We start from the raw sequence: 26,321 nt of genomic DNA on the forward strand, positions 1-26,321 counted from the left end.
TCAACCAATAATCAAGATTATACAGTCTTCCTTACTCCTGATTTTACAAACAAGCTTATGCATTACGCTTTGTAAGAGGTCTCGATAGTAACGAAAAGTTCTCTAATATTGTTTCTACTATCAGCTTTGACTATCCAAGCTAACCTTAAGAGGATCAATGAACAAAATAAAAATATTCAACAGTAATCGCATCTCAAAGGATTTTAAGGGCTTTCATTGTGAAAATTGTGAAACTGACGACTGGGTGGAAGATGATGATGAAAAAGAGGAAGAGAGTGAGGATAATACATCAATACTTAATGATGAAAGGCAATAAATTTTATATTGAAGAGAACAACAAGACCACTTTAAATCATGATTAGCTGCTTCTGTTAGTGAGATTAAATTGATACATTTAATTTATTTATATTCGTCTACATTTTGGAGATTCTCTTGTATAATTTTAGTGGTTTTATTGTACTTACGGATGAGAGGAATAGAATGTAGAAGTGATTAAATATTAAAGGAGATGAGTAGAGGATTTAAGGAGGAATTTTGAGAGGATATACTACATTTTATCAATTAATTGGAATTGTTTCTTTAAATCTGTGTGTTTTGATAACATTTGGGGAAAAAGGATATTGACCTGGTGCAGAAGGGTATCTAGGGGATCTTGGGGAAATGACAGGGCAATAAGATGATGTCGATATTGATATAGATATAGATGATTGAGATTGCTAGAGGAAGTAAGGTTCGACAAAGAACCGTAGACCTCAATTTTCTGCATTTTAGAAAATTTTCGAATTCTTAAGTTTTAAGCTGAACCATATAGTTTGTACTAGGCAACATGCCCAATAGTTACCAAGTATTACTTATTTACTCTATTCATGTTCCTGTGAGGAATTTAAGTTACAACAAAATGCATTCCATCTGACTACGTTGGTATCCCTGTCATTTAGTTTGTACAAATTCTCAGTCCGCACGTTGAGCTGACTAAGGAGAGGCCTCATTTTAAGAAAGCATGAAATAGGCATTGGAACAAAAGAATCAAACGGAGAATTGACAGAACGAAAATTAGTTGGCGTTTAAAAGTAGAGAAGTAGGCAGATAATTAAAGAAGTAGTTGTCGATATAGTCTGGATCATAAAAAATTCCTAAATCTATGACCTAATCAAATCGGTATAATTTATAATAGACAAATAGGATCTAATCAATATAAAGTCAATAATTTTGCTCACTTAACTATCAATATAGCTTATTGCTTCAACATCATACTCAAACACCCACTCTACTTTAATTAAACAAATGGAAAATGGAATAATCAAAATCAAAATTTCCTTTCAAATTCAAAGAATCTCCTTCAATCAGTCAAAGCAAATGTTCACTTAGTAATAATAAAAATAGCACAGAATAATTTTCTATGTGAAGATAAATAGGCATTCATCCATCACATACGAAAGCATTTTATTCACTTATTGAGAGTACAATTGTGATGAAGCGACGAAAATTTGATTAAATATACTTTATTGTTTAAGAGTCGCGTTTGCCAATACATCACAGAGACGATAGACGATGAAAGAAAGAGGGAAAGAGGAAGAAACGGAAGGAAAGATGAAAGAATTGGATGGAAAACTCAATTTCTAACGTATCAATTATCCTCAGAAGAGTGTATCCTTGTGTATAGATAGACGAAAATTATATAAAACGCATACAATGAAATTCGCTATCTTCTTAAAAGCAAGGCAATGAGAAAGAAAGAAGGAAAATATGTGAGTGCTTTTCGATGTTGAATAAATTGATAGGATAGGTTCCTTTCTCAGCACAAAAATTTCTTGTTCGCTTTCTTCTATTTTTGTCTCACTCGTTTTTCAATTTAATTCTTTTTTTTTCTTTTTGCTTGTCTTGTTTTTAGATGCTTTTGAGGAAGAGGTGGTTACTTGGTGGATTTATGGAGATTTTTTTGAGATTTCTTATTACATTTTCTCACAATTTGCTCTCAAAAGCTCTCAGAATTCTGATTTTCTCACAAAATAGCTCGTTTCTCTCTCAAAAGTTGTCAATTTTCTCACAAATTCCTCAATTTTCTCACAAAAGTTGTCAATCTTCTCAAAAAATCTCTCAATTCTCTCTCAAAAGTTGTCATTTTCTCACAAAATCTCTCAATTTCTCTCTCAAAAGTTGTCAATTTTCTCACAAAATCTCTCATTTCTCTCTTAAAATTTGTCAATTTTCTCATAAAATTCTCATTTCTCTCTCAAAAGTTGTCAATTTTCTCGCAAATTCTCTCAATTCTCTCTCAAAAGTTGTCATTTTTCTTAAATATCTCTTAATTCTCTCTCAAAAATTCTTAATTTTCTCACAAAATCTCTAAATTTTCTCACAAATTCTCTCAATTCTCTCTCAAATTCTCTCAATTCTCTCAAAAAATCACTAAAATCTCTCAAAAAATCTCAATTTTCACTCTCTTAATTACCAAATATTCCTCCCTTGATCTCCATTGCTATTTTCAGCTCTTCATAACAAAAAAAGTGAAGAGAAAAAAAAAATTAAAAGAATGGAAGAAAAAGTCAAATAATTCAATTGATTCTTTCACGTTGGAGCATTAAAAAGCTTTTAAAAAATTATATTGCATATAAAAAAAGGAGAGGAAAAATAAAGTTTGTTGAAATGTTTTCAATTTTTTTCTCTCTCTGTCGACTCATTCCTCTTTTTACATAAAAATGCATACAGGTTTTATAGTTTCTCCCCATCATTCTCATCATTACAACGAAATTGCTACCGCTACAAAACTATTATCGTTGACTGCTGTTTCGCATAATGAGAAAAAATGTTCATAATGGAACTAACTTGTGAGCGCAAAACTCGTTCAAAAAAAAATCTGATAGAAGGTGTGCTGAATAATTATATTTTGCTGTAAACTTTTTACTCTCAATTTGAAAGTTGATCGTTGTTAAAGTAAAGTTCTTTTTGTTACGAATCTGTGATTTTATAGCTTATTCTGAGATAATTTGATTTAATAGATGCATTAAGTAGTAGTTACGTAATGTTGAGATTGACATTTCTAACTCTGCACAGTTGCATGACGCGGAGAATATCAATTCTATGTGTTTAACCACAATTTGTGAGTCGCGAACACAAATACCGAGTTGGTTTGACTGAAAACAGCGAAAAAGCACTCGAATTCGACTAGAAATTGGCAATTTGAGAGCGGCAATCGACAAAAGCATACCGTAGAATGGTACACCTTCCGTCGATTTCCAGTGTCACCTTTCATCAGTGGCCAGTGTCTTCTTCTATCGGTGGCCGATGTCAACTTCCATGGGTGGCCGCTTGCCAGTGACACCTGCCAAGAACTGTTGGTCAATGGGACTTGCCACGGATTGCCGAAGGTACCCGAGATGGCTGTTGAATATACTCTAGTTGACTTTCGAATGTACCCGAGTTGACTACTGAAATTACCCGAGTTGGTTGTCGATTATGCCCAAGTTGAGTGTAAATAGCCAACTCTGCTATGAAATATCAGAGGTTGAACATACGTTGTTCCTATCGAAACTGCACTCTACAGAAGCAATGCATCAGCAAGGTGCTTAACATCTCAATTACAATGCACAATTCTTCAAGTATTTAACATGACATCTACAATCAGATAACGAGCAAGTATTTACATGCTATTAATTAAGATTAACGTATTATTTAAAAATTACCATGTACATCCATGTCCATTCATGCTTAAAACAGGTGAATTAATAATTAATTTACTTTTTTTTCCATTTTCTACCTGCAATGAGGATTGTTTCATGTAAAAAATCAAAAGCTTAATTTACTTTTTTGTATCAATGCTATCAGTTACGAATTAAAATTTTGTCAACTGGAACGACTGTGTCATTTACAAAAAAATTAAAACCCGATAGAAGCCATAATTTTCAATCAAAAAACTTTTAATTATGATAATTAAATATCATTATCACTTGTCCGCACACTCACAAAAGTAAATTTAATTAAATATTATTTTTATATTTTTTTTGTTTAATTTATTGGTATCTGTATCATCGGTGCCAATAATTAATTAACTTTAACATTTCGCTGTGTAGATTTCTATTGAGTTTTGAGTTTATGAATATGAATTTAATTGGATTTTTTATGTGTGGGAATTTTTGGAAATAAATGTTTTATTTTAGGATTTATTTTATTAAGTTTTGCAAAAAAAATTATGTTTTAAATCATTTTTTGAAATATTGCAGCTTTATAAATCACTTTTTCTCTTTTAAAAAGCTATATTTGTACTTTTTAGTCAAAATTTACTTAATTTCTGCAATTATCAATAATTTTGACTTTAACGGACAAGTGAGATTCAAATTTAATCAACTAAATCAAGCAGTAGTAGTTTTACTCCCCTTTTGTTGACATTTTATCAAAGTAAGCTACAAAATTGTTTCAAAGAATATATTTAATTAAATTTTAACTTTATTCTCAATCATGTCTACAACCCAATTTGTCTTCAGCTCCTCTTGCATCAACATCATCCAAATCAATACATCACCATCCTTAAAACAAGAAATCTGTTATTCCGTATCTGCTAATCTATTTTCATGTCTATTTCTATCCTTATCAGAAATCATATTTTTGTGTTTGTGAAATTTTTTCTTCAGATTCAACTTAAAAACAACGATGACGCCACAATGACTGATTGATTCTTGCCTTGATAAGACGTAAAATAGACGAAAAAAAAAAATTTCGCCTTTTTTTATCTATCTAATGCAAGGCTTCATTAGTAGTCGAAGCATTTTCGACTTGTCAATATGCTTTATGTCAAAAAATATTTCTTCGATGCCAATAAGGAGAGCAAAGAAAGAACGAAAAAAAAAGGGGAACGTGACTTGCATGCAAATTTTTCATTTCCTTCTTATCGATCTTCGCTTAATTTATGTAAACTAATATTTTTTTGTATAAAAATTATGACATCCACAAATGTTATTTCATGTACATTAAGCTGATAAAATATTCTTTTTTTTTTCTTCTTGAGCACACGAAGTATGTGAAAAGAAGCTTAAATTGTTGTAATTTAGCACTTAAGGATGGTACATGAAGTTACGCAATGTCATATTTTATAGACGAAAATCACTCGTGTAATGGATTTTAAATTATTTATAAAATGCGAAGTTAATAGATGAGTGAAAATTGGATTTTAGATGATTTTTTAGATGTTGACGTGATTATGGATTATGGATTGTGTTGCTTGATGCTTTATGATAATCTTCAATGTAATCTATGATATTTAGCTAATTAGAGTTAAGAAAACTGGAAGCTTTCATCCTCCATTTGATATTAATAAAAAATGTTAAGCGGAGCCTTTAAATCTCCCTGGTGAAGCCTTCTTCATTTGTTCATTCTTTTCAAACAGAGTTTGAAGTCGACACGGATTTTGTATAGAAAATTGACTAGAGTCGACTTGACTTTAAACAAAATTCAAGTGGACTTTGAGCTCTGTTTTCAAGTATTGAAATCAGAATGTTGTGTTACTTAGAGGGAATGAATAATCATGGAGAGCACACGACCTTGAAATAGTCTAACATGTCCTCACACCAGACTTACGATTGTTGCTAACCTAACGTATCCCATCTGCTCTATCCTTCCTGGGGGTTACTTGGACGCTGAGTTTATCTTACCATAGCTATCTTAGGGTATTTCATCATATCCTAGCTATCCCAGGTTATCCTACACCACATTATTCTAGCTCCCATAGGTAACCCTACCCCAACCTGTCCTAGGTACACCAAGGCTAAGATAAAGTAGGTTATCTCTTTTAGACCAAGAAACCGGCCCTTATTTGTACACTTTTTACCTTTCCTTTCTATGCAGCGTATCTTCCAAGAATGCATTACTAAAAAAGTTGAAATAAATGATAAAGCTAAGAATTACATTCTATTCTATAATGTAATTTGCCAAAAATGATAAAATGTATAAAATGTATAAAACGTTGTCATGAATCAAGTATTAATATTTAGAATTGTGACTTGAAATTGCAGTAAATTAGATTTTTGAGTTCAAATCTCAGTTTAAAACCTATAAAAATGTTTATTATTCTTTTATAGTTTGTTTTTTTTTGCTTCCATTTTTAAAAATGAATAAATATAATTAGTTATGGAAATAAACTTAAAAGATTTTAAAGATTGTCTAATTTTCAAACTTTGTCAAATTCAAAAACTTTATCGAAATTTTATTTTTCAATTTCTTAAAAACTTTCAGACATATTTCATTCCAACATAAAAACTTTCTTTTTATTTATTTAAAAATTTACAATGCAATAAAATTTTCCATAAATTTTCTTCGCAAATAAGATTTTTCCTTTGTAGAAGAGTAAAGGAGAGAAGGATATTCATCCTTTAAGCAAATGATAACAACAAATTCAGAGCGAGATGTAAGCGAATTAGTGTATTTTCCACTTATAACAAAATTGTTGAGTTGTTGAGATAGCATCAACCACAAAGCATGAAAAACTGTAAAAGATAAAAAAAAAAATATTTTGTAACAAAACGAAACAACGATTGGATGGCTTGAGAGGGTTATTGAGGAGTTGGAAGCGCATTTTATTAGGTGTTGTGATTCATTCAATTTAGGGTTTCTTACTACTTTTTATGGATATGAGTCTGTATCCTGGGCAGTCAAAAATACGTTATAAATAGTAAAAGGCAAGTTAATGTCTAGTTATTGAATAGTTCTATCGGTTTTTTGTCCACTCAGGAATAGATTTGATACTACTCTCAAAGGATGGTTGATCATTGTCAAGTGTCAAGTCTGTGTCAAGTGTCAAGTCAGTATCCAGTGTCAAATAGGTGTCCAGTGTCAAATCAGCGTCAAGAGTCAAGTCAAAGTCAAGTGACAAGAGTCAAGTCAAAGTCAAGTGACAAGAGTCAAGTAAGTGTCAATTGTTAAGTCAATGTCAAGTATCAAGTCAGTGTCAAGCGTCAAGTCAGAGTCAAGTGACAACAGTCAAGTCAAGTGTCAAGAGTCAAGTCAGTGTCAATTGTTAAGTCAGTGTCAAGTATCAAGTCAGAGTCAAGTTTGAAGCCAGTGCCAAGTGTCATGTCAGAATCAAATGTCAAGTCAGAGTCAAGTGTCAAGTCAGTGTCCAGTGTTAAGTAATTGTCAATAAATTGCAGAATTTCGGGAATGTTTTTAGGAATTATTGTCCCGAACAACTTCAGCAATTTGGTCCAAAGAGGAAGATTGTCCCCAAACCTTGATCTTCCCCATTGATACACCTCAGCTCTTGATGGTATTAGATGCCTTTAGTTTCAAACCTTGTAGTAATATTGAACATAAGGCATACTTAAAAGTGGTTTATTGCCTTACTTCTGAGATATCATCTTATGGATAGCCTTGACTGAAAACTCAAACGGCATTCGGTTCATGGCATTTCCAAACATTTTTGGTTGCACATTTGTGTACCGGGTCACACAGGTTGCCCATCACTGAACTACATATTATTTTAAAATCATCAACACAAACCTTCAAATTCCTCTTTCTTGTCCAACCCTATATGTGGATGCTTATCTAGTATAATTCAGGTAAAATAGCTCTAGGGAGCATTTAACAACCTAATTGTCTTTTATGGCAATTCATGTTAAATACCAGCCGACAGCCAGTAACAAGGAATGTCAATCAAGATCCCTATTCAGCCTAAATACAACAAGACTCAGACAGACAAAATTCCATGAAAACCTTTTTCAATACAAAAAACTAATTCTTTCCAAAAAATGTCACTTCCAACAAAAAAAATAAGCAGATAACAACCAAAACAACAAGAAGAAACTTTTTTGTCTCAAAGTTTTTTTTTAGTTGCTGTAAAAAATAACAAAAAAAGGAATAAAGAATAAAAATGTGTAGAAAAAAACCGAGGAACATACATAAATTTCCCGATTTTGGCATGTATGAAAAAAAGCGGCATTAAAGGAATGGTGTGAAGTCCATAAATCTTCTTGCCATTATTGGAGAAAGGTTGACTGTACTTCTATTGCTGTGTATGCTCTCATCGTGTGCTTTATTTTTTCATTCTTCTTGCCTTGCCTCATCTCCATGTTCCCAAGATTACAATTTTCAGCAATTTCACATTATACGTCATTGTCTACATGTGTGGATATGAGTATGAGAGTAAGGGATTGTACGTGAAATAGACGAACGCATAATCGTAGCAAATGTTGTAAATAATTTTACTTCTTTTTCATCCATTTTTCTTCTTATTTATGCTCCATGAGATACGATGATGATAAAAGAAAAATATGGATGAAGGAAGTAAGCGTGAAAATTGAGCAGGAGCTTTACTCGAAGCTTTAAAATTCCAAAGAATGAATATGGAAATAGTTTGAAGTGTATATAGCATCCGGAAGGAAATGTCAATGGATTTAGAATGACAAACAATTTTTCTTCAATGGATTGATTTTTTATTTTCCTGTCAATTTTTGCAGGATGGATGGATTGTGAGGTGTTATTGGAACTGTTACACAATTGAGGAAGGAACAGCTAAACCTCGTTTATTAGCACCAAATGGATGAAATATTCGTTTGATGGAAATAAAGCTTCCATTAATTGTTAAAAAAAGAGGTTTAGCGGAGCTTTAAAAGCTCCATGATGGAGCCTTCTGCACTTGATAAAAGAGCAGAGGAAGCTGTCGATAGATACTTGGTATAGAGAATTCTCAGATGGAGGCTATAGAGACTGCTTTAGACGAAATCTGAGAGAATCCATGGACCACAATTGATCTGTACGGTCAGCGAAGCATGTAAATAATTATTACAGACTTGGACAGATCTTTAACAAACTTGTCATTAGTTTTTGATGTAATATAATATGTCGCATAATGCACTCAGAATTCAAATTGAAATAAACATTATATGTCAGAAGTTAATAATTTACTATCTTTCAAAGGTTCAAATCCTTAAATATTATAAAGTATTAAATCGCAAATAGTTTCAAAGTTTGTAAATTTAACAAATGATTTTTTTTTGCAAAATTTACTTAATTTTTCAAAATTTAAAATATTTTCTTAAAGTTAAAAACTTAAACAATTGTTAAGCAAACTAAAGCATCCCCCATATGTGTAAAGAATCATTCACATTCATCACTAAAAGGTATTCCAAGTCATTTAAAAAAAATAGCAAAATGACAAAATTTATTCAAACAATCTTGAAATTCATGATGGTCCATTAATTCACACAAAAATTCCTTTTTCTCTATTTTCTATGTCGATGACAAAAAAATTTAAATTCTCTCCTCTACAGAGGTACTCAAATGCTTTTTTGCTTTGAATATGATTCTTACTCTTTTATATTATGGAACAAAAAATGTAGAACAAAGTTTGGATGTGGAAAATTAAAAAATAAAAGGGGGAGGTTGAACGACACGGATATGTGATACAATTAATCTTAAATAATTACGTAATTTCGTTTAATTCTTTTGCATACGCCTTTTTATGATAATACAGCATGCTCAGGGAAAAAAAAGACATTATATTGAGCTTTGTTTTGCAAGGTTGAGGTGGGTAAGGTGGAAATTTGGCGGTTAGTCTGAGGAATTTTATTACATTTCAAAATTCCAAATTAAAATTTATTAAAATTCAAAATTTTCTAAAAACTCAAAATTTTATTAAAAATTCTAAATTTTACTCAGATTCAAAATTTATAAAAATTCTAAATTTTACTCAGATTCAAAATTTTTGTAAAATTCAAAATTTTTGTAAAATTCAAAATTTTGGTAAAATTCAAATTTAAATTTTAAAGTTTTCTTAAAATTCAAAATTTTCCTAAAATTTCAAATTTTCAAAATTTTGTTAAAATTCTAAATTTGATTGAAATTCAAAATTTGATTAAAATTCAAAATTTTGTTGAAATTCAAACAAAATAAAATCCAAAATTATCTTAAAATTAAAAATTTCTTCAATTTTAAAAAATGTTTAAAATTTAAAATTTTGTTAAAATTTGAAATTTTGTTAAGATTTCAAAATTGCGTCTTTTTCCCTCCTAACCTCCCTAATTTTAATTTAAAACTTTCAACAATTCTTCATCTTGCATATAACTTTGATATTCATCAGGATTCTTACTTTTTCCACATAAATCCACTTTTCCAAAGTTCGCACACAAAGAAAAAAAAGTCACGCACGTTACACTTTTCATGACTGCGAATTGTTTAATTGAATAACTACGTAGGATCATTGAAAGACTCTTAAATCAATTTATTAATTAAATGAAATTCAACCGACATGAAAATTTGCTTCACCATCATTTTCTCCCCTCTTATTCTTTATTAATATTATTATTGTTATTATTGTGAACACTTCTGTATCCTTAAACGACATCTCAATAATAATATTTTTTTTCTTTCCTCCTTCATTGCTTCTCGGTTCTAAGAAAGCCGAATAGAAAAATAGGAGGAAGTTTTTTGTGGGTTAAGAACTTTTATCGGTACGGATTTAAAGCGCATTTGGGGTTTAATGAGGAGCTTTGCGTGATTATGTGGAACTGAGTCTATTTGATTACTATGATATCATTCTTTGCTTGTATCTAAGGACCCCAACAGACAAAGAGACCGCTTTTAAATATTAAACCATTTATGTACCATGAAAGCATATACTTTGCCTGTTTGGGTATCCCGGATTAACCAGAGCCTCTTTTGACTCCGTGTCACTATTTAGATCTCCACAGAGAGAAGATGATATTGGTGCACCGTCCAGTTGAGCCAGGTAGATAAAGTCACATATAATGCGCTTGGTCATGGATCACAATTGATTTGTACGACCAGAAAAATAAATAAATAAGGTATAAAACTTAAAGAGCATACATACTGTCGTATTAAGTTAGTCGAAACTGGATCTTTCTTCAAACAACTTAAGTGATGCTCTCAGGTGCGTTGTATACAATTTCTATTAATATTCCAATTACTAGTTAATCTAAGTATCCAACTAGGACATCTCGTTCTTTTGTGTTTCACTACACTTCAAGTTTTTGGATTCGAACCGAAGAGAAGAATTGCTAAGAGCTCCAATTTAGACTTGATTTTGTTTATTAAATAGTCTAATTTCATTTATCCAAACTTCGGAATTTGGAAGTGATTGGATTCGAACCTACGATACTTGAGTAGTATCCTATCAGATTTGAGCCATGCACCTGACCTATTAAACCAGCGGTAGCCAGCGATAAAGCTAATTTTAGATGACATCTATGGGAGGCCATTGAGGAACTAAGTAATTTATCTATTGAACCAGGAAGGTACAAATTGCTTACGTACTTCGCTGGCCATACAGATCAATTGTGATCCATGACCTCCCTTAGATGTCACCTGGAACTGGCTCTATTGCTGGCTTCCGCATGCAATTTCAATACCAAATGTAATATTGTCTCTGTTCACAACTTAATTCCTTAAGGACGTCCTCAAGTTCTTTTGCTTAACTCAATTGCTATAATACCCAAAATGCATCAATTACCCCCATCCTTGCTCTCTAAATAACTGATCCTAGAAAACTTTATTTTCTCATCCCGCATCTTGTACATGGAAAATTAACATCAAAATCAGCCTCTCATTCTCACATAAAGACACACAATCGTACGAGGGTACGAGAGGAAGCTCCTTAGAATAAGAAAGAGGAAAGAAAAGTTTATTTTACCAGATTCATAATGAATATTCGATTTTCTGTCATTATCGATGAATTTTTTTCGGTGGTGGTGTGGCGGTTGCTATGGGGTGGTTGGAGGGATGAAGTTTTTTCCTTTTTTCACATCGCTCCTTGCGGTAGGGGATGGTTGATAAAGTTTTATAATTAAATTCTTTCTACGTTGGTTGAGATACGAACGAAAAATCTCAATCATATTTTCTCAATTATAGAAAAAAAAACTTTTTTTTTGTGCTTTCATATTTTTATGCTTTTTTTTTTTTTGGTGTATATATAGACGTACAATAAGTCTTGTCGTCATCATAAACGTTGATAAACATACTTCACAACTTTATCGTACGCAGAATTATCATGTGACAGTTCTCGGTATATTTTTGCTACATGATTTTTTTCTTCGGATTTTCCCCTTTTTTTCTCCTTGTTGTTGAATTGAAAAAAATGGAGGAAAAAAATTGCGAGAAAATGACAAAAATTTCTTTTTTGGCGTTTGATGAGTTAATGAACTTTATGAATAAAGCATGAAGATTTGTCATGAATCAGTGGTGGGTAACCTTTTACTTTTTGCGTCATGCCTTAATATTAAGTTTTGATTGGAACTAGAGATGTCAATACAAATACCCAAATACCCAAATATTTGGGCTATTTCGCACTATTTGGGGTACCCCAAATATTTGGGTGTAAACCCAAATAAATTTGGGTCTTCTTACGATTATCACTTTTTAGGTACTCAAAATAAAATTTTTCATAAAATTTCTGAATTTCTTTGAAATTTGTAGAGTAAATTTTTTGACAATTTAAATTTAATCTTATATTTTGATATATTAAGCCAAATGAACCTAAGTTTATGAAAAAGGTCAATCATAAAGCTAGCTTTAAGACATTTATGTTGAATACAAGAATACAAAATCCTAACAAACAATCATACCGATTATACCAGATCTACTGTGCAAATAATAGAGAATAAAATCTGCGAAAAGGTAGTTTAGTTGATCTGCTCGAGACAAAAACATTCAAAAAGAATTAATATTAAAATTATTTTTTCAAGAATCTACTGTCATTCTCATCTTTAGTAGGTGCAACTTCGGTACAAAGTACATCTTCAGTGGGTACAAGAATTAAAATATTTACTAGATTGACTCTTTTAGCTCATTATTTTAATTAAACTAAGCGGTAAATGACTTTCGCAATGATGTAAACAAAAGCTCAGCTGTTATTTGAGACAAATTTTAAAAGAATTATTCTGGAAATTGTCCTTAGACCTACTTTTAAGACCAAAATTTTTTTTAAAATATTTGTACAAATATTTGGGGTTTAATATTTGGGTATTTGGGTATTTGTACAAATAGTAAAAACCCAAATAATTGACATCTCTAATTGGAACCGCACCTGGCATACAGTTTATGACATTTCCACTCTAATGTGTCGCGGCACACAGGTTGCGTATCACTGCTGGTTTTCGCGGCACACCTTAATGATAACCTCTACCAAAACCACACACGACATACGGTTCATGTCATTTACATACTCGTGTGACGCGACACATAGGTTATCCATCACTGCCATTTTTAGCGGCACAACTTGGTAATAATCCTCCACAGAAGCTGCACATAACAAACGGCTCATGATGTTTCCAAACTTCAGTGCCGTGACACACATGTTGTCCATCAGGGTCATTTTTTGCGGCACACCTCCCTGGTAGGGGCACATTTATCGAGCAAAACCTTTCACGGCATACAGTTTCTAAAATTTCCACACTAATGTCCCACATCACAAAAGTTACCCACCACTGACACATATGATGAAAAAAATTCTTTGAACTTTTCGTGATGTATGAAGCAAATAATTTCTCAGAAGCTTTCAGTCTATAAAGACATAAGTTCTTGGAAATGTAACTTTTTTTCTTTTTAAGGTTATGTTTAATGAAGTAGATTAGCATGTCATGAGTGTAGAATTATTAATGTAAATTTAATTGAATTAGTAATGAGATTTTTGAATTTTTGGAATTTTGGCTAAAGGGCTGGTTTACTTACTACGTCTATGGGGAGGGGGTGATTCAAATTCATTTAATTAGTGGACAACCTGGAAGCCGCGGTTCACCTTCATATTAAATTCAAGTCAATTTCAAGCTCGAAACTAGTTATTTTAACGAATCAATTATTTCTTGATGAGTGCATAACTGCAACATGTCAAACAGGTGACAGAAATATTAGAAAGGTCAAATGACATGTAGGACTTACATGAGGGAACGTTCGTAAATTAGGCAACATTGAAAATTGTTTTTTTGTACACTTTTTGCCTGCTTTCCATGCCCTTGGTTCCCTACTTCGTTGTCAAAACCCAAGAATTCTTCCCTGGGCTTGAAAGATGTTGCATGATGACTTCATGACCCCTCTTTTTTTGAGGGATGAACCCTATTTATACCCCTCACTCAATCCTATTTCTATCCTATCCAAGTCAATAAATCTATCCCAAATTCATTCCATAGCAATTCAGCAATTTATCCATCACGACACACAAATTAATTCCTAGACTCATGAAAAATTAATTAAACATCTCCCCTCAAAAAAACAAGAATTTCCATCAAAAAAGACACAAAATTAAATCGCTAGACAAATCCATCGTATTGCTGCAGATTTAAACGATATCGGTCCGTCCATTTGATCAAACTCATTTCCATTATCATGATTAAGCAAATACCAGAATTTCAGAATCGGTTACAAGAATGTGGCATTAATGAAATAATCAACGGAATAATTAAATGATGATTGTGGGGATGTGGAGAGATGAAATGGATAGAAAAAAAAAGTTCAGTAAACCATATTCGACCTCAATTTGCAAATATAAAAAGGGGCCAATTAATAAGTACTAATGTGGGCATCAGCACAACATGAAGAAGAAGTTTGAATACAAAAATAACACAAAATATGGAGCAATAGACAGCGGATGGGAGAAAACATTGAACAATGCGACAGAACATTGTGATAAAGCATTGATGATTGATAATTTGTATGGGGATAATGACGATAATGTTTTGATTCTCTCAATTTTCCAATGTTTTGTGTGAATGACACATTGAAACAGTGAAATGACATAATTTACTGAGGATAATCAATGTTTTGATGGGAAATTCAATGTTTTTGAATGTTTTATGATGAGATATGAGGGAAATGTATGTTAATGGGATAATATTTTGGATGTAATTTGAGATAAGGTTACAAAAATAGAATGTTTACATGTAATAAAGGGAAATATTAAAGAGTCAGTCTGAATTTGATCAATTTTTTTTCCCAATTTTCAGAACAACAAGGGATCTCGATGTCTGAAAATCGAGACTGAATCACGGCATGGCTCTATCTCGATCCCATTTTGAGAATCCTCACCAAAATGTTAGCCAAAAAATTTGACTTCAAACAAATTTTCAACCCAAAAAAAGGTGAGCAAAAAAAGAAATTTCCATGCAAATTGGAATTTAAATTTTTTTGTCCATTCCAAAAAAAGCATGTGACATTTTTTGGTGTAGTTTTATTGGGTTGTGTTTCATTTGGAGCTAGAAAGTTTTTTCCTCTTATTCAGCAATTCGTGTAATGTAACAATATGAATGCATTTTTTGTGCCTGCATGTATGTTTTTGTGCGAGAATAATAATACATTGTATGCAGTCGTTCTAAAAAACGGGAGCTTTTTTGTTAACGAATTTAATTGAGAAATGTTTCATATGAAGTTTATTGTAACGAATTTTGCGGTTGAATTCATGATTTGGAATTGATATGTTGGGTTTAGCAGTTCTAATAATAAAGTTGTGGAATTGAATTTTGATTAAAGTTGAAATTTTGTTTTAATGAATTTCGTGACTTCCCTCGAGTAGACCTCAAAGTCAACTTGTACCTGACCGTACAGGTCAGCTGTGATTCATAAGGGCTCCCAATGTGCCAATTGAGACTTCTAGGGTAATCACTGTCTCGATTCCGAAAATTGGCCCAAGCCGAGATTTCAGATCTATGTGTCTGACTCCTCATGTGCCGCTCGGGATTAAGTCATAAAACTTTTAAAAAAATCTTTAAAAAAATCCAAACATGCATGCATATATAATGCAAAAATTTTTCATCAGCAGATATAGCAATAATGTAAGAATGCTCCACATACCATGGGAATTTGCGAAAGAAATATCAGCAAATTGTAGCATATTGCAATGATGAAGGAAACTTTTATTTTTTCGTCTCTGCATTAAATACTTTTGAAAAAAAAATAACAAAAAATAAGAAAACAAAAACCGACATTCTGATGACAGTTTTGGGACATACTATGAACATTAACATAAATCTTTATTTTCTGATGATTATTAGCGTGAGAAAAGAGAAATTATTAAATAAGTTAGGAAGTTCAAGAATGTTCAGAATGTTGAGGCGCATTTGGCCTGTATATCGACACTAAGCAGATGTTTGAGTTCCTTATTCGATGGCCGTATTATCGCCAATTATGTTGAAAACTACAGCATATCTGTTTCCTCCCAAAATACCTCATATCATTAAAAACTCAATTCTACTTCAAGCTCTGACTTCTTACAAATCCAATTCCTTCATTTCCCAACTTCAAACTCAAACTCAAATTACAAATTACATCACAAAACTCGAAAATTTATAGATCATAAAATATGAAGAAAAATGTCTCAAAGACAACTAAGAGAGAAAACAAGACAAGCACCTGCTGCTCAAAATGGGGATAGACAAGCAAGAATATCTTTTGAAGGTCATTAAACTAATTAAATTGTCATTTCAATATGCGTATTAAAATTATGTTAAAATAATTTTTTGAGTCATAAATTATGGGATGTTAAAATGTTTAAATGCATTACAGGGATTGATGTTGGTGTTCATGAAGGAGTTGTGTTGGGGTTTTGGGTTGGGTTTTAATAATTGAAAAGCAGTGGAGCTCGAAGTCGACTCAAATTTTACATGAAGTCTAGTTTACTTTTCCATACAAAATCCGAGTCGTCCACAAGCAGGTGATGATAAGCAGATGCTGATAAGCAGGTGCTGATAAGCAGGTGATGTCCAAAAATAAGCAAATTTTTATGAAATTGGAAGCCTTTGATTTAATTTTGTCTGAAATTTACTATTAAAGTGCTAGTCCAAACTGTGTGTCGTGGTACACTTTTGGAAATGTCGTGAACCTCATGTCGTACTCGAGCTACACAAATGAAGAAGGTTCCGCCACGGAGCTTTTAAAGTTCCTAAACTTTTTTTATATATTGACAAACGGAGGCATTGACAGCCATATGAACGCTTTTGGCCTCCACCCGCTTATTTGTGCCGCTCGGGGTTTGTGGTTTCAGACATGGCTTGACACCCAAAGTGCTCCGTGGCACAAAAAGTGTGTACAACTTTACATTATCCCATCCAAATCATAGAAAAATCGACATTTTCTTCCATCAATCTACTCCAAAAATTTCATTCATCGTAAATCCTACAGCAAAACAGCACGTGTGCACAACTTCAAAAACATCTTTTTATTTACAAATAAAGCTCATTGGATCATCATTTCCCAAAATATGAAACAACGAATTTAAGCTTTACTGTTGCACAAAGGGTATAAATTCCGGATATTTGTATGATTACATTGCTGTCAAATTTTATTCAATTTAGGATTTCGTAAATTCTCAAAAAACAATCATGAAAGGGACGTTAGAGATCTTCTCAGAAATTGTACATTATTGAATTATTGTAGAGTTTTAGAGCTGATATTGCTTAAACTTAAAAGCCACAAAATGGAACTAGAACAAAGTTAACAATTGGATATTCTTAGAAAAACCCCAATGCATCTCACAGTCATTGTGGATGCTTTTAGTATTTGATTCAATAAAAATGTAATAAACATACCAAAAGCTTTTGGTTCCAATAACTTCACTTGAACTTCCTACATTTATTACATTTTGACATTACTTTGATGATCAGTCTTCCTCTTATTGCACTTTGAGGAGAAAAGTCTTAAATAGAAAATTTACGTCAAACCTATTAATGGAAGTAAAGAGAGGCTTCATTATTTACTGTATGTATATTAAGGTAGGAAGAGAAATTTTGAGATCAGAAGAAAAAGAAATCAAGAAATATGAATACATATTGTCGGTTAAAGAGGAGTTTTTAAGGATGCTTAATACATTTTCTTAAAGATCAAAGAAACATTTAAGGATTCTTAAAAATAAATTAAAGTTAGATTTATACCATGGAACATAATTAAATTAAATTTCTTTATTAATATTAAATATGGTGAATGATTAATACTGGAAGCATTCGAACAATTTTAAATTCTGGTTTGAATGTTCAATTGGTATATTGTGATGCTCTCAGTTCCACTAACATTACGTTCATAATGTAGGCTTGCCCAAATATACTTTGAAAACGTTCACATGGTTTAGTGATGGCAACATGCATGATGGCAATCTATTGGTACTACGATTATAAGGTAATTTGGCCATAAGAAGAAATGATACATATTTACGTGCAGGAGCAATGATGTATTTCAAATTAAACATACTTCGATGGGCTGGAAATGTCACTAGAAGACCTGAAGAAGCATTGTTAAGTAAAATCTTTAAATTTGATTTTGTAAATGATTAAAGATCAAAAAACTCATATGAATGAGTTGTCGATTGGGACAGTACTTAGAATGAAGAATTTGTAAACGAAAGCCAGCAAAAAAGCTAGCTTTAGGCAAGATTTATGGAAAGTCATGGATCACAGTTTATTTTTACGGCCCAGTGAAGTAATCAAGTAAGTAGGAAAGTAACCTCTAAAATGTTTGAAATCTTTTTAAAAGACTAAAATGGTTAGTCCGAAAATTAGGATAATCCACTTTAATGGAATCGGCCGAAAGATCTTGGGGTTCTTGCTTATCATGTTTCACTTTCAAGTTCCTGACTCGATTTCTTAGTCCAAAATTGACAAGAATTCAAATATTGACTTTATTTCGTAGTTATGAATGCTAGGGATTCGAATCGACAACTATCGAGTCGCTAAACTGAAGTTGAATGAAAGAACTTGCCTATTACTTCACTGAAACATTTAACTGCTTTAAATTAAAGTTGCTAAAAGGCGTATTCAAAAGAATTCAAAAATCAAACTTACAATTTTCAATTCAAAAAATAATTCACCAATTTTAATCACACTGGCATTGAAAAAATTATTAATTTAAAAGGAAAATTTCAGTCTTAATTAAAAACTTTTCTCATTTAAATTTCTCTTGAAAAAGCCATCGCAAAAATTAAATATTATTACATAAAAAGAAGTGAAGCCAAAAAAAAAGATTTTTTTATATTTTTTTCTAAAATTTTGTAATTAATCTTGTGCGGTGAGTGAAAACTTTAATATTTCTTCTAATTATTCAACTTTCTAATTAATTTTATTATTTAATACCAATTAGTATTTTTTTGTTTGAATTCATCCTTAAATGGTGGTAAAAAAACAACAATAATAGAGGCGCGAAACGGATTGAATAAGAAAAACTTTTAATGTTTTTCCTGGTTTTTCCTTTTCGTTCATTATTAATATTATTACTGCCACTGCCACTGATGCTTGATACTGTTATTATTATTGTGTTTTTTCTGTGTCTTCTTCAATCTTCATATGTAGGTACAGGGGTGTAGTCAGAAAATTTTACTAGGGTCCCCCCTACCAACCGTTAATTTTTTGATTTAAAAAGAAAATTGTTTTTTTTTTTTACAAAAAATTTAAAATTAAAAAAACCGTTACAAAATAAACGGTTTTTCAATTCTCAGAGTGTGGCCCCCTGACTACACCCCTTTATGTAGGTCTATATATATTTAATTATAGATATATGTACGTACATACATAAATATTAAGAGAATAATAGAAAATGAGAATAGGAATTTCCCATCAACGACCTTGACTGCCATAAGACACACATATAGGAGAGCAAAAAAGAATATCATTCCTATTTTCATCTTCTTCATTCTGTTCTGTTTTTCACACATTTTGTGCAGCGTTGGAAACATTTTTAAGCGTAGGATTTTTCTTTTAAACATTTTCGACTATTTTTTTTTTGTTACCTGTTTGGCTTTTGAAGAGCAGTTTGGATTGTGAATTGGCACTTGGGGAATTGGAGTGCACTTAAGAAAATCTTAAGATGTGTGAAGAATGAATGCGAGGTTTTTAAATTCGTGAAAAATGAGACAGTCAGACAATTTGGGTTGTGTAAAATGCATGAAAAGCTATTGAAACTTGAGTGGACATAAATACGTTATAATTAATTGATGGCAAATCAATGTTCAGTTGATATCTAGCTGTAAAGTATATGTGTCCACTTGAGAATGATATGAGTACGGTCCTTGTCCTAGTATGCTCAGTGCATGTTCAATCACACTAAAACTGTTCCTCATTGTATTCCTGAAAACTAAACCCATTAAAAGTTGGTTGTTAACTAGTTACTAGGTATTTGGAGATGCATTAGTGTCATTTGGTACATTGCAACCTATTTTAGCTCTTTTACGTCCTAGTCTAGACGACACTATGCTTTCTCGCTAACGGGATCGAGATCGGGATTTCTCGGGATATCTCGCGAAAATTTATCGGGACCGGGATTTCGAGAAAGCATAGGCGACACCAAGTAAGAGTTGTCCAAATGGATTCCAAATTGCTGTCAATGGAGTAATGTGTCGACTGGTTAATTACATCTTTAGTACGTCTCATAACAATTCATCTATGAACTTTAAACTCATTCTCCACTTTTTTAGGTATTATACTGTGTACAACAGGAGATTTACCAGGAGAAGAGAAGAGAAGGGGTAAGGGCTTTGGGAGCATGAATCCATCTTCGAGCAAAGGAAAATCATTTGTAAAAGCAAGGAATCAACAGGACCTTTCTTAAGATGGTCTAGATCAGGGATGGTCAACCTGTATTTCGCTAAAATATATTGATAATGTCATAAACCGTATGTCCTGTTTGGTTTCGGTCGAGGCTTACCATAAAATAGTGCTTTGAAAAATAAAAGGTTACTCAGCTCTGGTCTAGATGGTCTAATTGGACTAGTTGGTCAAGTCCCCTTATTAGGTTTCCTGGATACACTCCTAGTGTCAGTATCAGTACTCAGCACTAGTACCGATCTCCGAGTCATAATACAATATAAAAACTGCGCCCTCACCTCCTTTAATTTCCTATATTCTCAACTAATCACTTTTAATTTTTCAAAAAACAAAAAAAAGTACGTAAGATGAGATGAGAATATCTATCTACATATATATAAAGTATAAAAGTGTCAGGTGAAAAGTAGAGGAAAAAAATTTCGTTCTTCTTTCTATTCCAACATCACACACCGACATACATACATGCAAGTAGAGAGACATTAAAAAAAGAGAAGAGAATTAAAAAAAGTGGAGGATGAGAAGGCACGAAAAAAAGAAGCAAAAAAATATGAAAATTTATTTAAATTTTTTTTTGTGTTGGCATTTTTTTCTGTTCCTTTTTGCTTCTACGACAGTCTCAGTTTTTATCTCATCTCATGTGAATTCGAAAGCAATTTTCTCGGGGTTTTGTAAGACAAGAAGAACAAAAAAGTACGGGGAATGTAAGAATGCGATATGTATATGTAATATAATCAAGTGAAAGTGTGAACGGGGATGTAAAATATGTGTATAAATTGTAATGTAATGGAGAAACAGAATTTAGGGTTGATTAACTACCAGCAAGATGATTTTTCATATCAGGATGATTCCTCTATTTATGAGGATAGTGTCGAAGATGAGGATGATGATGATGCAATGACACAATCGGCTGAGACTGATGATAAGACTGATCAGGAAATATCAACACATGAACTCAAATATGATGATTCGGAATCGTATCAATTTGAGGAGGTGATTGAGGTTGATGAAAATTGTGGGAAGATTGAGACGATTGATGTGAATTCTAATGAAAATGATGATAATGATGACGACGATGAGGAAGGTTCGAATGAAAAAAATAAATATGTAAATTTAACGCAAATTTCAATGCATATGGAGCAGTTGTGGGCAACCTGTGTGATGCTTGGAAATGTCCTGATATATATGGCATGTGCGGCAGAGCTTGAAGTCAACTCGACTCCATATCAAAATCAAGTCAACTTGAGTGAACTCGACTACATATTAAAATCAAGTCAACTTGAGTAGACTCGACTTAATATAAAAATCAAGTCAACTTGAGTAGAATCGACTTAATATAAAAATCAAGTCGACTTGAGTAGACTCGACGCCTTATCAAAATCAAGTTGACTTGAATCGACTCAATTTCTTATAAAAATCAAGTCAGCTTGAGGAAGCTCAATTTCAAATAAATATCAAGTCCACTTGAGTGAGCTCATCTGCATATAATAATCAAGTCAACTTGAATGGGTTCGAAGTAAAAATCAAGTTGACTTCAGGCTCTGGTGTGCAATTTCAATCAAGACTAACCATCAAGTTGTGCCACAAAGCATAAAAGGTAGCCCACCACTGATATGAAGCAGTCACACTTTGTCCGCATAATGGACTTTGGATAGATTTGTCGAGATCATCTGGAGATGAGAAAAAATTTTTTTGTGGAGAGTTTTCACGAAAAAAAGTAAAAAATTTTCATGAGCTGTACTCAATTATGTTATTTTTACGGCTCTCTGACTAAAGAGTCTCTTAATTTGTTTGATCTTTATATTTTTTTTGTGTGTCCCGAGGCATCTTTAATGAAAATTTAGTGGTCAAGTCATAATAAGTTGTTATGGAAGTGAAATAATATATATCAATCAATTTTGGTGGATTAAGGCTTATTTATGGATTTTTAATGATTGATTCAAGATGAAAATTTGTTTAATTTTTCAAAAAAGTGATGAAATTATGAAATAATTTTTCATTTAAATGATTTTGACCCTGACTGACGTCAATAAAATAATGGAATTTTTCATTAAATCAACATAAAATGAGCTAATAACTGAGGTATTTCACATTTGAATGTAAGTTGTTGAAGATTTAGGGAGTTAATGAGTCATTTGGTTTCTAAATAGTTTTTAAAAAGTGAAATCTAGATGAATGGTGAGCAACCTGTTTTCTGCGGCATATAGTGAAACACTTTTGTGGTTTCTAAACTTTTTGGAATGCCATGAACCGTTTGCCGAGTGTATATTTCGATCTTAGTTTAGCAACAATGTGTTCCGAGAAAAATAAAAGGTTGCCAACCACTGGTTTAGATTTAGGGTTCAGGGTCGTTGTAGGAGTGAAAAGGAGGTATCGTAATAAGTGAACAACACTTTTAAGATCAACTGTTTTCAAGAATGAGTTGAGAAGAGTGGAATCTGGAAATATTGACCTATATTTTTGCGAACCTGCCATTGCGAGAGTAAGGCCTCTGTTGCCGAGAAGCTAGGCAACATATCGAAAATTAGAATCTCTCTTCAATGAGGAAGTGGATTCAATTCCCACAATAGACCGATTTTTCAATCATTATATAGTCATACTGTCAATATGGCAAGAATTGGCACAATGTTCACAACATTACACAAACTTTTTAGCACAACTGTCATTGTTAATTCTGTATGATAGTTGGCAGAGTTTGAAGTCGACTCGGATTTTGGAACAAAAAGTTGACTTGAGTCGTCGTTTTGTATCGAAAAGTCTTGGAAAGGTCAGATTAAATCGACTTCAGTCGACATTTTCATACAAAACTTGAGTCTACTTCGAACTCTGATAGACAGTCAAAGTAGATCAGATTACTCAGTCTTATTTAGACACCAATGTTTGATAGATTAGTCAAAAATTAAGAGCATTAAGCTACATTTGAGCTTCATTGTCCTGAATTTACATCTCTTCTAATAAAATCCATTCAAATCCCGTCCAAAAATTGACAATAACTATGCAAAACTTCACATAATTTGAAATCATTAGGACATGATTAGCAATTACTTACTAATTTAAGATCAATTATCTAAAATTGAAATTCCCTTGTTCAGTTAATAATTATAAATAGTATCCATATGTTCAAGTCACATGATATGACTTGGATGATCAAGTCACATGGCATGACTTGGATATGACTTCATTATGAGATATTATTTAACCTTTTAACCAACCACAATTGAAATATCTCATTGCAATGATCTGAAAATAGCATAAATATTTATTTATTTTCTCACCAACTGACTCATATCAGTGACGATTTGCTTCATTTTTGAAATGAAATTTGCGTTATATTTACAAAGTCGTGGGAAAAAAAATCTTATTTCCATTTACACTTTTCCTTTGCTAAAATCAACAAGTAAATATTTTTATTTTCAAAAAAAAATGTTCTCGTTCGGCATAAATTCAATTCATTCAAACATTAAAGAGGAATCATTTGAAATGGAAGAAGAGGAAGAGTTGGATGATGAGGAGGAAGAAGAAGAAGAGGAAGAGGAAGAAGAAAGTGAATCAGAAGAGGAACCAAAGCCTCTTGTAGTTATTAAGAAATTGGACAATCAAATTATAAAACCAATACAAATAATTAAGTTAAAACAAGACAGTGAAAGTGAATCTGAGGAATCTGAGGAATCTGAAGAGTCTGAGGAATCAGAAGAAGTCGAACCGAGCATCGAGGAACCACAAAAAACAGAAAGTGATGACGACATTGAGGAAGAATTTTCATTGGCTGAAAGTTCAAGCGAGGTTGATTTCTGGTAAGTTTTTTTTACATCAAAATATGATAAAATTTTACTCAACTGAACAAAATATCACACATTTAAATTATATGCTCAAATATTTCTCATATGTATCTCTTCAGTCAATTTAACATCGAATGACTTCTTTAGTTGTAGATGTGTCTATTTTATTTGGTACACAAAATAATGTGTGCAGGTTGTTGTTGAGAGATGTTTGAGTAGGATTTTAGGTCGATTTTTTGTTTTCAGTCAGTTGGCTAGACTTAATGATTCAGTGGCTGTTTAGAAAATTTTGAGCGTTGATTGTCGGGTATACTTTCTCCATGCGAGAGATTATCTTTGAATCAGAACTCGAAGTCTCTCTAAATCGAAATATTATGTCGATTTGAGTCGACTTCGAGCTCTGCTTTATATTATGCCAAAGAATACATTCCTAAAACACAATAAGGCAACTTTTTGGTACCGTAGTGGTCCTTCTGTATCATGAAGACATGCTATTTGCCTGTCAGTCCATATTTTAAGACTATGTTAGTAATCGTTGTCTAGAATGTTGAAATTTCTTCTGTCTTCTGTTTTAAGTTCCAAAATGTCACAACCTGGTCTAATTTTGTTAAATCAACAATAGAATGTTATTCTCGAATAGCACAAATTGGATAATCGATTAAAAATCCAGAGCCAGGCCGACGTGGCTCTAACTTGGTTTTTAAATCTAACACCATCCAAAAATCAAACCGACATGATGCCGGATTATGTATTGATAGTTCGATTTGTGCTCTTTAGGTACATTTTTAGTACAAATCGAAGAAAAATTTGAAGAAATTTGGATTTTTTGGTATTTATGAAGAATTTAATTAGAATTAAATTAGTAGTGGGTTTAGGGGCTTGGATACGTCCCTAAATGGAAACTATCTAAAAACGCATCAATATGTGTCTTTCAAGGTGCCTGCTATCATTTGCACCCTCATAATTGTACAATTCTAATACCAATCAATAATTTCTCTTTCTTGAAGTTTCAAAAAATGCGCTATAGTTCCCAAAAAGTCCAAACCTTTTTTTCACTTTTTTAAATTTTAAATTTTTTTACTCTCTCAAAATATAAAAAAAAAATATTCTCATCATCTCTCATTCTCTCCCCCGTTGACTAATGACTTCACATAAAAATTTTCACTCGAAATTGACGTAAATAAATTGGCAACTCAAGTAAAAATCGGTAACCGAGAAAAAAAAATATGTTTTTTATCATCTATAGCATGGATGCTGTATACATTCTCACAAAAAAAATATATATACGCAATTTGTATGAAATGTCTGTGCACATTTCCTTGAAAATGAAAAGGAAGTAAATTTATCTTTATCAGTATTAAATATTTAATGTTGCACAGAATTAAAGACAGATATATTGCAACATTTTATGCTGTATATTTCCGAGAATATTGTGAAATAAATTACAAAAAAAAATTTTATTTTCAATTTTTTGATTAAATTTGTATCAAATTGAATTTTGTGTTTCAAATCAAGATTAATTTTGGAAACTTTTAGCTCAATTTTCTTCAGGATGCAATTGATGTAAATTATGTTAAATTTACAATCGGATACCATTTACTAATGAATATGCTACTGCATATAAAATGAGATAATGAATATGTTTTGCATGAATTACATATAAATTAGTTTTTAATTAAATTCTAGCAAAAAGGATTGTCGATCAAAAGTTTTTGAGGATATTGAAATTTCTATTTATATCCATAGGTAGACACATCAAGTTTGAAATTTTATTTATGGATACATAATTAAATTTTTATTTAATTTTTTTTTATTCACATGTTGGCCTATAAATGTGTAAAAAATATGAACTCATTGCTAAAGAATGTTGGTTGCAGCCGCTTTCAGGCTATAAACATTCCTGAACACTTTGTCAGCTTTTATTAAAAACAGAAAATGAATGAGAAAAATTTCAGTAATTTGCGTTAAAAATTATTCAATTTAAATTCTTGTTAAACCGGGATTTTTCTGTGGAACAAAATTGATAAAA

At 31.9% G+C, this 26,321-nt stretch overlaps 1 protein-coding gene and 1 long non-coding RNA gene across 2 annotated transcripts in view; one reads left to right on the plus strand and one right to left on the minus strand.

Moving 5' to 3' along the window:
* Positions 1-6,228: 6,228 nt before the first annotated feature.
* On the minus strand, positions 6,229-19,191 carry LOC139099536 (uncharacterized). Its single transcript, XR_011545319.1, has 2 exons — positions 19,050-19,191; positions 6,229-6,476 (listed from the first exon to the last, which is right to left on the minus strand). It is a non-coding gene; the product is annotated as an uncharacterized lncRNA (long non-coding RNA).
* Positions 19,192-21,136: 1,945 nt separating this feature from the next.
* Positions 21,137-26,321, plus strand: part of LOC139099516 (putative leucine-rich repeat-containing protein DDB_G0290503) — a 32,947-nt gene continuing 27,762 nt past the window's right edge. Inside the window, exons 1-2 of the mRNA XM_070651997.1 lie at positions 21,137-21,597; positions 23,980-24,307. Coding sequence (XP_070508098.1) covers positions 21,279-21,597; positions 23,980-24,307 — 647 coding nt within the window. The 5' untranslated portion in view covers positions 21,137-21,278. The remainder of the gene's footprint in view (positions 21,598-23,979; positions 24,308-26,321) is intronic.

The sequence above is a fragment of the Chironomus tepperi genome, unplaced genomic scaffold (assembly GCF_022539635.2).
Source record: "Chironomus tepperi strain 1889 unplaced genomic scaffold, CSIRO-AGI_Ctep_v1 contig_472, whole genome shotgun sequence".
Taxonomy (NCBI): Eukaryota; Metazoa; Arthropoda; class Insecta; order Diptera; family Chironomidae; genus Chironomus; species Chironomus tepperi.